General features: G+C 38.3%; 1 protein-coding gene across 2 annotated transcripts in view; it reads left to right on the top strand.

The window, feature by feature from the left end:
• GPR156 (G protein-coupled receptor 156) overlaps window positions 1-15565 on the top strand; it is a 112860-nt gene that overhangs the window by 66224 nt on the left and 31071 nt on the right. For both annotated transcript variants that reach the window (XM_006864145.1, XM_006864146.1), the window contains exons 3-4: window positions 7493-7628; window positions 7883-7993. In XM_006864145.1, coding sequence (XP_006864207.1) covers window positions 7493-7628; window positions 7883-7993 — 247 coding nt within the window. The remainder of the gene's footprint in view (window positions 1-7492; window positions 7629-7882; window positions 7994-15565) is intronic.

The following is a 15565-nucleotide window of genomic DNA, read 5'->3' on the forward strand; positions in this document are numbered from 1 at the left end:
CTGCTGACCTTGAGGTTTGCAACCCAATTCGTAACCACTACACTACCAGAGTTCCTTATCTAATGTAAAAAGGTTTTAAAAGAAAAAATATGTCTTCTTGAAAAAGAAACAATTTATGATGATTATGGGGAGAGGAGAGTAGAAAATTATTCATGGACTAGAGGGTAGATACGTTAACATGGGAGACAGGGCAGGCAATATACAAGAGGGATGTTAACAGAGGAAAGATGAAGGTAGTGGGAGGTATAGGGAGGAATGCAATAGTTAAAGTGAAGAGAGGTAAATGCTGTTAACTGTTGGTACATGGAGGGGATTGAAACTGTAGTGAAGTAAAGTATATGATTTGTTGAATGGAAAATTGATGGTCTGCTCTGTAAACCTTCATTCAATTCACAATAAAAAGTTTTAAACACAACAAAGGGAAATAAATTGCTTTCGTTCTTTTTTTGGTCTGTTTTTATGTTTTTCATGTACTTGAAAGAAAACAATGTGCATTTATTTCCACATTAGTACAAGGCTGAGTCAAAAATTATCCACATTCCAGTTATATTAAAACACCTGTCCACATCCACGGTTGATGACAATACTGAGCATGCACGTTAAATGATTCTGTTGAATATATGAGTGACAGACCAGCCATGGCTCTGCCTGTGAAATAACCCATGACAGACTTGGGTTCCAAAAAATTTGTGTGAAATGGGTGCCAAAACAACTCACAGAAGAGCACAAACAAAAGAAGCATTTGGACCTGCAAATTAAATTTGGATTGATACTCAAAGGAAGGTAAAAGTTTCTTAAAAAAATCCTTACTGGTGATGAGACGTGGATTCATCTCTATGAGCCGGAGAGTAAACAGCAGAGTACAAAATAGAAACATACTCAATCACTGACCAAGAAAAAGTTCAAAAGTCAACCATCAGCTGGAAAATTGATGCTTATAGTTTTCTGGGATTCTCAAGGGCCAGTATTAGAACACTAACAGGAAAAAGGTTTAACAATCAACAGTGCTGGTTACAGTGAGATGCTCACTGAAGAGCTAGCTGAAGCCTAAACTTCTAATTAAATTCAGAGGACTGCTATGTAAGGGCATTGTGATCTTGCATGACAATGCATGTCCACACATCTCTGCCCACACTGTTGCCACTCTGAAGAACCTTCCTTTTGAGGTATTAAAACATCCTCCCTATAGTCCTGATCTTGCTCCATTGAACTTTTCACCTTTTTGGTTCCCTTTAAGCAGCCCTTCCAGGATGAAGATTCACCTCTGATGAAGAAGTAAAGATAGCAGTGCATTCATGGCTCAGCCTGAAACATTTTTAGTAACGGAATACGTGAGCCTGTTGACAGATGGACAAAGTATATTGAAAAGCAAAGAGATTATGTCAAAAATTATATATTTGTATTTTCTAAAAGTTGATCAAAAGTAAATTTTACTGCCAGAATATGGATAATATTTGACTCACCCTTGTACAAACCATTGGGAACTTTCTGGCAAAAGAAAATTGAAGTGAAGGACAAACAGAGGAGAGAGAGAAAAAAAGATTTGGAAATGGATAGTGGGAATGGTTGTGTAGCATGGGAAGTGTGGCTGGACTATACATGTAAAAATGGTTGAAGAGGCAAATTTTTTCTTATATAAATATTGCTACAATAAAAATAAAAGTTAAATGCCATCTAGTTGGTTCCGACTCATAATGACCCTATGTAGTGTTTCCTAGGAGCAGCTGGTGTGGTTGAACTGCAGACCATGTGGTTCGCAGTCCAGTGCTTATCCTACAATACATAAATAAATGATGAAGAAAAAACTATGAGATCACTATAGAATTTTTTTTTTTCAATTCCACTGTGGTTTTCAGTAGCTGTAGCCTAGTCAAATCTGTTATCTAATCATAAATTTGACAACTAATCTAGATGACATGGACTATTTATAATTAAGCATATCATAGTTAAATATACCTGTTTTTTAGAAAGTATGTAGGTCTGTGGTTGATTAAAATATTCAGAATGTATAGGCTTCATTTTTCATTTCAGTGTTGTTAAGAGCCATTGAGTCTGTTTAGATTCATAGCGACCCTGTAGAGGACTTACAAGGAGTGACTGGTGGGTTTGAATCACCGCCTTTGTAGGTAGCAGACCAGTGCTTATCTTACAGCACCGCATCAGGAAAAAGGTAAGTGACATCAGTGATTACATTCCTACTGAAGTGGCAAATACATTCCCCAGATACACATAATTTACCTGCTGAACTGGTAATGATTCGCTGCCTTGTAACTTCACAGATGGCAAGCAAAATAAGCATATCCACCATTCACTTTTTTCCTGAGGTAAATTTTCAGTAAAATTGTTCAGTTAAAAAGCACAAAATAGGCATATGCAAGTCCATAAAATGTCCGTTTGAAAAATGAACTCTCTCTCATTGCTGTCTCAGTTAGAAAGGCTATGTATGCAATGGGCATTGTGTCAAATAACAGTGGTTAAATTGAGTCATCCTAATCAGACTGTAAAGTCATTTGAACTGCAAGGTCAGTGGTTCAGCTCACCAACTGCTCCTTGGAAACCCTACACAGGGTCGCTATGGGTCAGAATCGACTCAACAGCACTTAACAACAACAACAAACCAAAGGAGCACTGGTAGCATAGTGGTTATGAGTTGGGCTGCTAACCTCAAGGTCAGTAGTTGGAAACTACCAGCTATTCCACAGGAGAAAGATGAAGATTTCTGCTTCTGTAAAGATTTACAGCCTTGGAAACCCTATGCAGGATCGCTATGAGTCGGAACCAAGACCACGGCACATAACCACCACCGCCACCAAACTAAACCAGGAGGGTGAGGAAATCTAAATTAGGATTCCAAGCAGTACTGCATTATTCAAAGGAGACTTACGTACAAAGGAGTGTTTGATTAAAACCAGCCCAAAGAAGAATTGAGAAGGAAAGCAGTCTAGATGGCACAGATGTATGACTGTGAAGCTGGGCACTTGCTCAGTGAGGAGCTCACTGTCAGATAGCCATGACTGATACCAAAGAATTCATGAGCGGTCATGGGATACACTGGCCTCAGATATTGGGCTCGCAGGAGTCTACTCAAAATGACAGTGGTTATATCCTTACCCCAGCTTCTGACTGCACTGAACAGCCAGGTAGCAGGTCAGCAGTGCCCTCTTTCCTCAAGTTCAACCATTTAGTTCATCCGGAAGAACTGAAGGTCCTAAGATTTTAACCATGTCAGTGTGGTCTTTTTTTTACAGTAGTAACTGAAGAAAACGGGGTGCCCTTTAAAGATTTTTTTTTTAAGATTAGGAAACAAAAAGTCAGAAAGAGCCAAATCAGAACTGTAAGGTGGATGCCAAATGATTTCCCATAGAAACCCTGAAATTGCCCTTGTTTGATGAGAGTAATCAGCAGGAATTATTATTATGATGGAGAAGATCTTTCTGATGTTTTTCTCCTAAAGCTTTGACTCACTTTCAAACACTCTCTCAAATAAGCAGGTGCTATTATTTGATTCTCCAGAAAGTCAACAAGCAAATACCTTAAGCATCCCAAAAAACTGTCACCATGACCTCTGCTCTTGATTGATTTGCATTTTTCATTTTTTCATTGATCTGCTTGTGCTTTGCTAGACTACTTCCACCTCTTGGTAGCTATTGCTTTATGTCTTCAGGATCATCCTGGTAAAGCCATGTTTCATCTTCTGTTACAATTCTTCCATAAAATACTTCAGAATCTTGACCCCACTTGTTTAAAGTTTCCATTGAAAGCTCTGCTCTTGTCTGCAGCCGATCTGGGTGCAACAGTTTTGGCATACACTAAGCAGAAAGTTTGCTCAACATTAGGGCACAAGCAGGATTAATTTTTTCCCTCACAAATAAATGTGGATGGTCTGCTGCTGTGGGCTTCATCTTCAGCATTGTCCTGATCCTTCGAAAAATGAGCTATCCGTTTTTAAACTGTTGATTTCTTTGAGGCTTTGTCCTTTATCAATTTTTCACAAAGCATCAATGATATCACCATTTTTCTACCCATGAGTCACCATCTTATCTTTGCTCTTGCTTCAATTTTAACAAAATTCATGTTGCTGTGATAGGGACTCTTTTCAAATGTCTTATCCTGAGTGCCTCAATCTGCATCCTATTCAGAGATATTATAACAAATTGTTGTTAGGTACTGTTGAGTCAGTTTCAACTCATAACAACCCTACAGACAACAAAATGAAACACAACCCAATCCTGCGCCGTCCTGACAATTGTTATGTTTGAGCCCATAGTTGCTGCTGCCACTATGTCAGTCTGTCTTTTGGGGGTCTTCTTCTTTTTCACTGACCCTTCAGTTTTTCAAACATGATGTCCATCTCCAGAGAGTTGTCCCTTCTGATAACATGTCCAAAGTATGAGAGACAGAATCTCTCCGTCCTTCCTTCTAAGGAACATTCTGACTGTATTTCCAACACAGATTTCTTTGTTCTTCTGATAGTTTCTGGTACTTTCAATATTCATTGCCAACACCATAATTCAAATGCATTAGTTCTTCTACAGTCTTTATATATTGTCCAACTTTCAAATGCATAGGAGATCATTGAAAATACCATGGCGTGGGTCAGGTGCACCATAATCCTCAAATTGACATCTTTGTTCATGAAAACTTTAAAGTGTGCAGCAGATGTCTAATGTAATAAGTTGTTTGATTTCTTTACTGCTTTTTCCACAAATGTAGATAGTGGATCCAAGCAAAATGAAATCTTTGACAGCTTCAGTCTTTTCTCTATTTATCCTAATATTATTTATTGGTCTGTTGTAAAGATTTTTGTTTTCTTTACATTGACATGCATTCCGTATTAAAGGCTATAATCTTCTATCTTCATCAGTTAAGTGTTTCAAGTTGTTGTTGTTTATATTAACTGCTGTCAAATCTGTTCCGACCCATAGTGACCCTATGTGGGGTTTCTGAGGAGCAGCTGGTGAGCTTGAACCGCCAACCTTGTGGTTCAAACTGACTTTGCAGTCCAGCACATTAGCCCATAGCTCTAGAAGTTTATTTTAGTGCAAAGCATTTTTTAAACCCTTGTATCATTTTTCATAATACACATTTTCATGAACTTTTTAAAGACTTCTCATGTGATGCAACATTTTCTAATTCAACATTTATTAAGGTATAATTTTTCTTTTAAAAAGAAAAAAAGATGCTTTGTGGAGCCACTGGTTGACATTGTTCTTATTCTTGTAGTTAATTTTTGCCATGTATGAGGAAGCTTCAAAACATTAATGAAAATTTCCATTCTCTTTTCATTCCATTTACCCATTAACTTTTTTAAACCCCTTCGCTTCCCTCTGCTTATGAAGAGAAAGATAGAAATTAAGGAAAATTGCCGTTCAAAAGGAGTCCTGGTGTGGTGCTGCAGGATAATGCACTGGACTGCAAGGATAGTTTGAACTGCAAGTCAGTGGTTCAAACCCACCAGCCACTCCTCAGAAACCCTATACAGGGTTGCTGTGAATTGGAACTGACTTGTAAGCACTTAACAACAACAACAACTGTTCATAAGTACACATTTTGAAGATGTGGAGACTGAGGAGACAAACCTGAATGAAAAGTGATTAGATAGAATAGAGCCAGATCTTAAATTTGGACATGGGAGACATAATACAAATTGAAAGAACTTGTCAGTTGATTGGATATAGGTGATAAGGGGGCAAAGGAAACGTCTAGAAGATGGGGACGATAGTAACATCAGGAGCTAATGGTGGCAAATGCCTACTCAGTTTCAGAATGGCTAAACAGTTTATTTCCTCATTTAACCCTCAGAACAACCCTTTGAGGGGGTACTATTATTATCCCCATTTTACAGAGGAGTGCATAATAGTTGCTTTCACTTTTAGAGGAAGAAAAAAAGAAATCAGTGTTTTTGCACCAAGACAAGGTAGAGCTCTGTGTTGGCCATACTTGGGACCTGAATCCTGGTGTTCCTGCCTGTGGAGGTCATTGTAATGCCAGCCACAAAGTAAACAAGTCTGGCCCATGGTAGTTATGCCCTTTGCAAATCCAGCCCTGCCAAAGCTGTTTGTTTATGCAATGCTTCCTCAGTCCATTGCTACGCAAATAGGCTGCGCTAAGTAGATGGTTTGGTCTTTGCTCTGACCTTTAAATAAACAAACAGGCAGGTGTGGTAAGAGATATAGATAGGAATGTGTTCCTCCTCAATTGTTATTTAAAATAAAATATAGCTAAGTATAAGGAGCCCTGATGGCTTACTGAGTTGTGCACTAGACTGCTAACCACAAGATGAGCAGTTTGGATCCACCAGCCACTCCATGGGAGAAAGAGGAAACTTTCTGCTCCTGTAAAAATTTGCACCCTCAGAAACTCTGCATAGGGTTACTATAAGTAGTAATCAACTCAATGGCAGTGGATTTGATTTGGTTTGTAACTAAGTATAATTACCAATAGCTATTAGTTATAAGTTATAGTGATAAACCAAATCAAACCTACTGCCATCAAGTTGATTCCTACTCATAGTAACCCTGTTATCAATAGCTATTAGTATAAATATGGGCCCCTGGTATGGTGCCGTTGTATCAGCACTAGACTTCCAAACCACAAAGCCAGCAATTCAAACCCACCTGCTGCTCCTTGGAAATCTACACAGGGTCACTATGAGTCAGAACTGGCTCTACAGCAATTAATAACAACATTAGTATAAATATTACATTTGCATGGGATGTAATATTTAGACTATAACTCTTAAATATAATTATATTACTTATTACTTTTTCTTATTGTTATCAGTCACTGTTCAATGTAAGCCTGGTTCCCCCCACCGTGGTTAACCAATTCACATGTTCCTACCGTACCCAGAATATCTACTGATGCCCAGGTGTTCTCTGAGACCTTGATTGTCTAAGCCTCCTTCTGATCTTTTAGCTGATCTCTAACCTCATTTGAAACTACTTGAGAAAAGATGTTTCCCACAAACGTCCTGCTTTCAATTCGTGCTTCCTCTTTTCTTTTGGTTAAGTAGAAGGAGAAAAATAATTCTCATTATCAACTGAAGGAGAGTTAAATAAAGAGAGAGAGAAAAGTTGATGAAGTGTATGAAAAAAATCCCAAACCTTTTTCCAAATAGTAGCTTATGTTACAGTTCACTTCTGTCTCTAAGTGTCTACTTGCTAGTTGTTTAGTCACTAAGCCACATATAGCTATCCCTTAGCAACTGTAGACCTCATGAATAAAAGCCTAAATCTTCTTATAAACCACCTGTTTTTGAAAAGTCATGCTTCTTTTAACAGACTTGGAGTTACATAAGCAAAAAGTGCCAAAATTTAGTTATTTTCAAAAGTAAATTTAAAGAAAGAGATCATAACAAGTTTTTAACCCAAGACTGTAAAGTGGTTTCTTCCCAGCGATTCTTCTCTGAGTTGCAGTGGAGACTTTTTTTGGGCGGGGGTAGACAAGTTCTGCCATGTCTATCTGTGTCCATCTTCCTGATTCCCTCTAGAATTGTGAAGATGTCCAGTCCAAATCTGAACATTGTGACCTTACTGGGCAGCTGTCTGACTTACAGTAGCGCTTACCTCTTTGGGATTCAAAATCAAGATGTGTTAGTGGGCAGCTCCATAGAAACTGTCATTCAGGTAAGTAAAGTTTTAAAATTTTGTCTTGGATATCCTTTTATAATGTTAAAGTTTTGACAGTTTTTTCACTCAGTTGCTCCTGTGGGTGATGGTTATCTTTATCTTTGGTAACATTCAGAGAAACTCTTTGTAATGCTTAGATAAGCCCCTTACCCTGTGCCCTTCCTGGGGCTGAGACATTGCTGGTCAGAAAGCATGGAGAGCCAACAAATATTCTTCACATAACTCTTGCTTCTGTCTAATTCCACTTATAGGTAAGACTGTCTTTGCTGTGCATTGGGACCTCCCTGGTGTTTGGCCCCATTCTGGGGAAGAGCTGGAGACTTTACAAGGTGTTTACCCAGAGGGTCCCAGACAAGAGAGTGGTGAGTAGACAGCATGTGCACACTGTTTGAGTATAGATAATGCAGCTCCATTATTTATTCAAAGCTAGAGAAGACTGCCAGATTACTGGTCTGGCCCCTTTTACATCTCAAGTTCCTTCTCTTCTAAACTTGGAGTCTTGTGGCTTCAGAAATTTCCAGACCTGTAAGGTTGTGTCTCAATGCTACTGGGAGATAAGGCTTGGAACATGGGCTCTACTTCATGGGCACCCTGTGTCCTGGTACTGCTCGGGCACCATTGTGATGAGTGGGAGCAGGATGATGCCCAGAAGGACTACAGCATGATACAGGAGGAGGGAAGTACACTGGCTACAGAGAAGCACATCTGTCTCCACAGCCCAATTCTTTGCCATGTAGAAGGCCATTTCCTACACCAAGAAGAAAGTGTATGGAGCAGCGATCAATAGATACAGTCAACCCTAGAAGTTATGTGGCAGCAGGATCACCTGCATGTCTCTGACATACTAGATGCCATCATAATCACATTTCCACAGTTTAACTGGTTCCCTGATAGGAACTGCAAAGTCCGACTATCAGCTCCTTTGACTCTGGTTGGTGGTGGTTATGTGCCATGAAGTCAGTTCTGACTCATAGCCACCCTACAGGGTTTCCGAGGCTGTAAATCTTTACTGGAGCAGAAAGCCTCATCTTTCTCCTGCGGAACAGCTGGTAGTTTCGAACTGCTGACCTTGAAGTTCGCAGCCCGATTTGTAACCACTACACTACCAGAGCTCCTTTGACTATAGGCCCTGCCTAGACCCAATATATCACTCATTTGGAAGTTTCATTCTGTGAAATGATGGCTGTTTTTAAGCACATGTTACTCAACAATGCTGAATTTTTACCAATCTTCAGGGTCACTATGAGTAGGAATCGACTTGATGGCAGAGAGTCTGAGTTTCCTCATACCCTTTGGTAATCCCTCTCTCCCATCCAATCTTAACATTTCCTTCCCTTCTACAGGAAGCCATTGATTTGTTTTCTGTTACTGAACATTTTCCACACTTGTTTATGAATGTCATCATACAGTAGGTATACCTTTTTGTGTGTGACTTCTTTTACTCCCCATAATTTGAGAGTCATCCATGTGTTATACACATCAGTAGTTCATTCTTTGTTATTACGGAATGGTTTTCCGTGGTACAGCTGTGCTGTTATTGTTAGGTGCTGTCAAGTCAGTATCGACTCATAGCGACACAACAAAACAGAACAAAACACTGCCTGGTCCTACACCAATCCCACAATCATTGCTACACTTGAGCTCATTGCTGCTGCCACTGTGTTGATCCATCTCTTTGGGGGTCTTCCTCATTTTTGCTGATCATCCACTTTGCCTAGCATGATATTCTTCTCCAGGGACTGGTCCCACTTGGTAATATTTCCAAAGTATGAGAGACAATATCTGGCCATCTTGGCTTCTAAGGAGCATTCAAACTGTACTTCAAAACAAACAAAACTGAGTTTTGTTTATTCTTCTGGAAGTCCATGGTCCTTTTAATATTCTCCTCCAACACCATAGCTCAAATGCAACAATTCTTCTATGGTCTTCCTTATTTACTGCCTTTATTCCTGTGAAAACATGCATATGAGACTACTGAAAATGCTATGGCTAGGGTCAAGTGCACCTTAGTCCCCAAACTGACATCTTTGTTCTTGTACAGCAGATTTGCCTAATGAAATACGTTGTTTGGTTTCCTCACTGTTGCTTCTATGAGTGTTGATGGTCAATCTGCGCTAAATGACCCTATACAGGGTCGCTATGGGTCGGAATTGACTCAACGGCACTTAACACCACCAACAACAATGTCTCATTGGAGTCCTGGTGTTACACTGTAGGATAAGCACTGGACAGCAAGATCGATTTGAACAGCAAGGTCGTAGTAGTTCAAACCCACTGGGCTCCTCAGAAACCCTGTACAGGATCACGATGATTTGGAACTGACTGAGTGGCTCTTAACAACAACAGCAGCAATGTCTTATTGGAGTCCTGGTGTGGTGCTGTGGGATAAGCACTGGACTGCTGACCATGAGGTGAGCAGTTCAAACCTACCAGTCACTCCTTGGAAACCCTGTACAGGGTTGCTAGCAGTCAAAACTGGCTTGATGTCATTTAAAAACAACAATGTCTCATTAACAGCCTTGCTTGCTAAAGTGAAGAGGGCTTGAAATACTTACTGGTGAAGATCAAAGGCTACAGCCTTCAGTAAGGATTGCACCTGAATGTAAAGAAAACGAAAGTCCTCACAACTGGACCAGTAAATAATATCATGATAAATGGAGAAAAGATTGAAGTTCTCAAAGGCTTCAGTTTGTTTGGATCTACCATCAACACTCATGGGAGCAGCAGCCAAGAAATCAAAAGATGTGTTTCATTAGGCAAATCTGCTGCAAAAGACATCTTGGAAGTGTTAAAGAGCAAAGAGATCAGTTTGAGGACTAAGGTGCACCTGAACCATACCATGGTATTTTCAGTTGCCTCATATGCATGTGAAAGTTGGACAATGAATATGGAAGACCTTAGACAAATTGGAATCATGGTATTGTCGAAGAATCCTGGTGTGGCACTATGAGCTAATGTGGTAGACTGCAAAGTCAGTTTGAACTGCAAAGTGGGTGATTCAAGCTCGCCAGCCGCTCCTAGGAAACCCTATGCAGGGTCGCTGTGGGTTGGAACTGACTCGATGGCACTTAACAACAAAGAAGAATATTAAAAACCCAATAAATCCCAGAACTTTAAAAGTCCCATGACTGCCAGAAAGAAGAACAAATAAATCTGTGTTGGAAGAAAGAATACGGCCAGAATCCTCCTTGAGGAGCTCCAGTGGCGCATTTGGTTAGCATGCGGTACTTACACAGAATCCTCCTTGGAAGTCAGGATGGCAAGACTTCATCTCTCATACATGGGACATATCAGGTGGGAACAGTCCCTGGGCAAAGACATCATGCTTGATAAAGTGGAGGGTCAGCAAAAAAGGGGAAGACCTCCAATGAGATGACTTGATATAGTGGCAGCAGAATTGCTCTCAAACTAACAATTTTGAAGATGGCTGTTCTGTTGTGCATAGGGTCACTATGAGTAAGAACCAACTCAATGGCACCTAACAACAGTGTCTTACAGTGTGAAACTTTTTTTTCCACATGTTTATTTGCCATATTTTTTTCAGTGAGTGTCTCTTCAAATCTTCTGTCCAGTTTGATAGGGTGGGAGGAGTGGTAATGGTGTTTGTTTTTTATTACAGAGTTCTGAAAGTTCTTTATGTACTTTAAGTACAAATTTATCATCAGATACAGAATTTGCAAATACTTTTTTCTTCCAATTTGGGGTACTTCTTATCCTTTTAGGAGTATCTATGAAAGAGAAGCTATATTTTTCTTTTGATGAAGTTCATATTATCATTGGTTCTTTTATGAATCATTATTTTCAGAATTACAACAAGGAAATCTTTTCCTAGCCCAAGATCCCAAAACTTTTCTCCAAAGTTTTATAGACATAGACCTAGAGGTAAAAATGCTTACATTTTAGGTTTTACATTGATATCAATTATCTATTTTCAACTAATGTTTTTATATGGCACAATGTATGGGTCAAAGTTCATGTTTCAGCAGCATTTGTTGAAGATTGTTCTTTCTTCGCTGAATTACCTTGGTATGTCTACCAAAAATCACTTATATGTATATATAGCATGTGTGTGTGCCTTAACACCAGTACTACACTACCTCGATTTATTTTTTTTTAATTTTACATTTTTAATGTCAAACTACCCAACTAACTTGTCCAAGCAAGTTTCTGAAACAAGATTTCCGTGAACATAGCAGATGAGCAACAATATAGCTAGAGCAGCACAGCTCCTGCCAAACTAGGCAATGGTTAGGTACAGAAAAGGCAACTAACTCCTTCTCAGGTTCTCCCAGGTTCTTTCAGAAACATTAAAGTCCCTGCCCCTTTTCTCAATGGAGTTGTGTGTGTCTTGTGCAGTCTCTGTCAAGGGTGCTGGATCTCTTGGTCAGCGGCAGCAGACCAGGGAGTCGTCCACTGGAAAAGGTCCCATCTCCTCAGCTCTGCCAATGTTAGCTGACTCTCTTCCACTCAGCTTACTGTGGAATAATTGGTATCTTCTTTTTACATTTCACTCTCATACACTTACTTCATAGGGTCGCTGTGAGTCAGTACCGACTCTATGACACCTAACAACAACAACACTTAGTGCTTGATTGTGTGTTGGTTTTTAAGTGTTACACGGTAATGTAGACATTTGAAAATTACCAAAAAACGGTTAAGAAGCAGAAAAAATATCACTCAGGGTCCCACCTCCCAGAAGCAACCAGTGTTGACATAGCAGTCTCTCCCAGTCTTTATTGCTACAACTTTTGGGGGGATATGGTTCAGGTCAAACTACCTCCAAATAGTAACTACCATTTTATCTCCTGCTTTTTCCCCTTATACATTTTATCACAAACATACTTCTGTCCTTAAAGGATTTTCAATTTCATCATTTAAAATGGAGACATCATATTCTGTTTTATGGCTACACCAGCACTGATACTACTTTCAGAACACATAATTCCACAGCACAAGACTCTTAGCCCTGAAATGTAAGGTTTGAAGGCTTATTTGTATACCAAATGCTTTTCAAGGTGCTTTACATACATGAACTCTTTTAATCTTCCCAACAACTCTGTGAGGCAGGAGCTCTTCTTATCCTCAGATTTATCTTGATTTTTGTAGCATTATTTTAAGTCTAAAAATCTGATCGTGTTAGTTCTCAAGCTTTATTCTTCTCCCTCAGTACTGTTTTGGCTTTGAATTCTGACCAGTTTCCATGTGAGTTTTTTAATTAGTTTGTCAATTTCTACAAAATCCTCCTAACATTTTGATTAGGTTTACATCAAATATATAGATCAAAATTTGGAGACTTAACTTCTTATCAATGTTGTATTTTCAACCCATGAAAACAGCATATTTCTCCAAATATTTTGATCTTCTTTAATTTTTCTCATCATTATTTTATACTTTTCCATGGAGAACTTTCACAGTTATCATCATCCTTATTAATGTACCATATATTTTTTCATGTTTTCTAATACTGTAAACATTATTATGTGTTTTAATTTTACTTTCCAATTATTTGTTACTAGTTTACAGTGATACTATTGATTTTTTTTCTTTTGTTTTTTTTTAATGTTTTATTGTGAATTATGTGATAGTTTACATAGGAGAACATTAGCTTTACATTCATCCTATCATATATCATTACATTGCCATTGTTACAATCCCCTCCATGCATCATCAACCAAAGGATATATACTACAAGCCTTCCCCCAACCCCCACAGTCATCAGCATAGAGCTCCTCTCCCTCTCTGGGTCTAAAGTCCCCAGCTGGTCCATCTCTCCACGTCATCATCTCTGCCTCCATCTCATGCGTCACTGCTTTACTGGTTTTCCCTCACTCTCCCTTATCGGTGACAAACGTGGTCACCAATAGAGCGTGTATTCCCCTTGCAAGGGATTTACTCTGAAGGAACCCGACCCCTTGCCTTGATGTCTCCTGGGCAAGCAACTTGCTTGTTCTTGTAGTAATCTGTCGGTCTGCCTATATTGTTTCGTATTTTTCCTGTCGGTCTTTCTTTCAAGAAGTATCTTCTGTTTTTCTAGCCGCTCCAGGCTGGTCTGCCCGTTCTTTCAAGAGGAAATTTACCACCTCTGAAGATTCTGGATGATGTTCAGGATTCCACCTATAGTCTTAGATACCATTGATTTTTGTATGCTGATAAGCTATGCAGCAACTTTGGTAAACTCATGCAATAGTTCTAGTAACTTTTATGTTGATTCCATTAAGTTTTCTGCATTTGAGGGAACTTCAAAAAGTTCATGAAAAAATTCTATTATTTTTTTATTCCATTTTTCCAAGAAGTTTTTGAAGCCCCTTGTATATGATCATATCCTCTGTGAATAAAGACAATTTCTTTCCAGTCTCAATCCCTTTGATACACTTTTTTGCTGGAGGACACTAGCTAGAAACAATGCAGTATATAATACAAGTAGTAAGAGCTGACATCCTTGTGTTACTTCTGATCTTACAAGGAAAGCATTCAGTCTATCACCACAAACTATAATGCTAGCTGCACTTCTGTTATAGCTGTCATTTACAGTCTTTTGTCAGATTGAGTAAATGTCTTTCTAGTCCTGATTTGCTGAGAGATTTTTGTGTTGTTTTTTTTTATCAAGAACTGATGTTGGATTTTTTCCGTGCCTGTTGACATGATTGTATAGTTTTACACTTGTAGTTCATTCATAGGGTGAGTTATGTAAAGGATGTTAGAATGTCAGACCAACGTTAAATTCTTGGGACAAACCCTCCACTTATAGTTTCCATAGGAGTCCTTGTGTGTAGCTGTAGGATCAGCACTGGACTGCTAGCCACAAAGTTGACAGTTCAAATCCACCAGCTGCTCCTTGGAAACCCTATACAAGGTCACTATGATTCAGAACTGACTTGACATCACTTAACAACAACAACATCCTTTAAATGTATTGTTGAGTTTATTTTCCTAAAATTATATTTAGAACTTTTGCATCTATGTCCTTAAGGGAAATGGATCTGTTTTTTCTTTTCTTGGAATATGTACTCTAGTTTTAAGTATAAGAATAATGCTGTCCTTTTAGAGTAAATGTGAAATACTCCCTCCTCTTCAATTTTGGCTAAAGTTGTGTACATTTGCTATTTTTTTTATTCTTTAGTAAATATTCGGTATAATTTGCTGTGAAGCCATGTGAGCCTTGAGTTTTATTTGTAAGAGGCTTATAACTTCAAATTTAATTTCTATAACAGATACAGAGCTATGTAAGTTATCTATTTTCCCTTCAATGAATTTTAGTAGTTTGTGTATTTCAATTTGCCCCTTTCACCTAAATTGACAGATGTATTAGCATAAAATTATTCATATTTCCTTACAATCCTTTTAATATCTGTCGAATACTTAATGATGTGTCACGTCTCCCATTCCTTATTTGAATCATTGCATATGCTCTCCATTTACCTAGTCAGTCTGGTTAGAAGTGGCTCAATTTTTACTAATCATTTTACAGAACCACTTTAGATTCATTGATTTTTCTGTCTTGTTTTTTGTGTTTGATTTTACCTCTGCTCTATATTATTTATTTTACTTACTGTAATGTTGAATTATTCTTTCATTCTAGTATCTTAAAGTGGAAGATGAAGTGATTTGTTAAGATCATTATTTTCTTTTCCCATAGGCATTTAGTTCTACCAGTGTTTTCCTACAAATTACTTAATGGCATCTCACACATTTTGTATTTTCCCTTTTATTCAGATCAAAATGCTTTGTAACTTTTCTTTTTACTTATTTTTTTGGCCTATATGTCTTAACCAAAGGCCACTACAAAGTTGGATTATTAAGATATGACTGATAATTTCCAAACATGATGAAATTTTCCAGAAGTCTTTATTTTATTGATTTTTAATTTAATTCCATGTGGTCAGAGGACATATTTTGTTTGACTTAAATTATTTTAAATTTATTAAGATTTGTTT

The sequence above is a fragment of the Chrysochloris asiatica genome, unplaced genomic scaffold, assembly GCF_000296735.1.
Source record: "Chrysochloris asiatica unplaced genomic scaffold, ChrAsi1.0 scaffold00061, whole genome shotgun sequence".
NCBI classification, from domain to species: Eukaryota; Metazoa; Chordata; class Mammalia; order Afrosoricida; family Chrysochloridae; genus Chrysochloris; species Chrysochloris asiatica.